The sequence below is a fragment of the Camelina sativa genome, chromosome 16 (genome assembly GCF_000633955.1).
Source record: "Camelina sativa cultivar DH55 chromosome 16, Cs, whole genome shotgun sequence".
NCBI classification, from domain to species: domain Eukaryota; kingdom Viridiplantae; phylum Streptophyta; class Magnoliopsida; order Brassicales; family Brassicaceae; genus Camelina; species Camelina sativa.
Window position 1 is genome coordinate 17,746,307 of NC_025700.1, and position 2,397 is coordinate 17,748,703.

At 34.8% G+C, this 2,397-nt stretch overlaps 1 protein-coding gene across 1 annotated transcript; it reads left to right on the plus strand.

Moving 5' to 3' along the window:
* LOC104753768 (putative F-box protein At1g70960) lies at positions 662-1,402 on the plus strand. The gene has a single exon (XM_010475969.1). The coding sequence runs from the start codon at positions 662-664 to the stop codon at positions 1,400-1,402; it is 741 nt and encodes a 246-aa protein (XP_010474271.1).

Here is a 2,397-nt window from a genome sequence, read left to right on the forward strand (position 1 = left end):
TAATTGGCTAATAATTTTAGTAAGAATTTAACGTGTGGAACTACTAATACTTCTCTCTTTTTTTTTTTTTTTTAGATGTAAAGCAATGAAATCAAACTTAATCAACAAGTTAAACTAAAGTCACCCTCTCACAACGTTGGTAACAAAGTTTTGATCAGAATCCTCTATAAATACATCACATACATGTGTCTTTTTTTGTCACCAGGCACATATTATCATTAGAGTCTAGAGAAGAAGAGAGAAATGGAGCATTTTGATCAAAGCAAAAGAAGAGAAATGGCTGTGATTGAGACAAGTTTCGAAGCACTTCCTTTAGAGATACAAACGGAGATACTGTCAAGTGTCAAGTTTGCCTCTGAAAACCTTGATGAAATGCATATGCACATCAAGGAACTTGGCTTCTCTTATCCGCACAAAAGAGTTCATAGATGTTTACTTGAGCCGATCGACGACAAAGCCTCAATTGTTCTTCGTGGTCTATCAATATCAAATAACCAGGACATCCAGAAACATAAGTGAAGTGTTGTTTCAGTCTGTTTATCAAGAAGAGGAACCATTTTTGTCTTCTGGTCAGCAACAAGTGCTTCTTTCTCCAGACCCAGGATACGTGGCTTCTTCACCCGTCCGAGGTTTGATATGTCTTCGTTTAAAGACATAATTTATGATTTTCAATCCGGGTACGAACAAGGATAAGCATTTAGCTGAGATCCCACTGCCTAACAAAAGCGCAGCCCTAATGTTTTTCTTCGGATACGATGAACTCACGGATGTGTACAAGGTGTTATGCATAGCAGAAGTAACCAAGGATGAGCAACATATTTTCACGATAGGAACGAACGAAGCAGCTTGGAGACTGATCACATGTGAGCATCAGCATTCTCCAACTCCTACTGCGCAAGGACTATGCAAAGAGGGAGTTTTGTACTATCGAGCTAGGTCCAGTACTGGAAGAGGTCTGGTAATGATGTTTAACGTGAGGTCTGAAGAGTTTAGTGTCACTGAGTTATCTGAGGACATGATGAACATTGAGAATGGTTGGGATGTGTCGGGTTGCATGGATGATCTTGGTTGGGAACTGGTGAATTACAATCGTGCGGTTGCCTTAGTGGATGACTCTCAATTTTCAGGTGACGTTTTGTACAAGTGGAATTGGGATAAAGTCTTTCACATATGGGTTAGAAATGAAGTCGCAGGAACCTGGTCAAGAAACGACATTGAGATCCCTCTTTTTAAAAAAATAGTTGATGAGCCTATGCTGTATTTTTTCAGAGGTACCACCAGAACAGGGAAACTTGTTTTCTCAATGAAGCACTATTTGCCATATAAATATGGCAAAAGATCACTCTGTGTTTACTATTACGATCCAAAGACAAAAGATCTCAGAAGATTTAAGATTCAATGAGGGGAGAAGGGTTATTGTCTTCGATTCTACTTGGATCATGTTATACTCCTATGCTTATCTGAATGAACAAGAGTTGGTGGTCGTCCATTGAGTATACGAAACTGGTTTGTTTAATGATAAATAATAAAGTTAGTCTCTCGACTATTAATAATACTGTAATTTCACGTATATTGCCTCATTAATCTTTAATTTATGCAGTTCAGTTCCTGATGTAATGTTACGTTAGTGACGTTTTATACTCTGTTTCTTAGGCCGTTGTGAGCCTTTTGATGAAATAAAAGTTTGTTATATAACACATTTGGTTTGGGTATAGCCCCGGCCCTATTATTGATTTGTAAGCTACGTTGACGAATGAATTGAATCATATATTTTGTTTTCATTATTATTATTTTCTCACCTATTCACTCAGTTTTTTTTTTAAAGTATAAATTATCTGTGATAAGATTTATAATGTTTGATGTTTTAAAAAAAAAAAAAGAGTTATAATGGTTTCATGTACTGAATCTATATTTATAAAGTTGGTTTTTCTCTCTTCTCTTTCCTCCACCTCATCACTTTTTATTTTCAATTTTAACAAATTAATTCACATAATCAATGGAACATAAAATCTTAAGTTAATACATCAATTAATTCATTCATTTCTGTAATATTTTTATAATTATTAAAAATAATAATTTATAATAACTTAAACTAAAATATAAACCAAAAACGAAATAAATAAATTACAACCAAAAAAACATATCAAAGTATGTAATAAATTCCGATTAACCGGAAAATAGTGATACGTCGGAGGAGAGATGAAGCTTGAAGAAGAAGAGAGATACGTGATTCTCATTCAATCAAGAAATGTTTGTTACAAAAAGCTTAACCCGATTTAACAGTCTAATTAGTCTTTTATAGTTAGAGTAATTACACCAGCTAGATAACTGGATTAAACCAATGTTTAATAACCGGCAATACCAAGTGTTTCATTATCTAATACGCCCCCCCCCCCC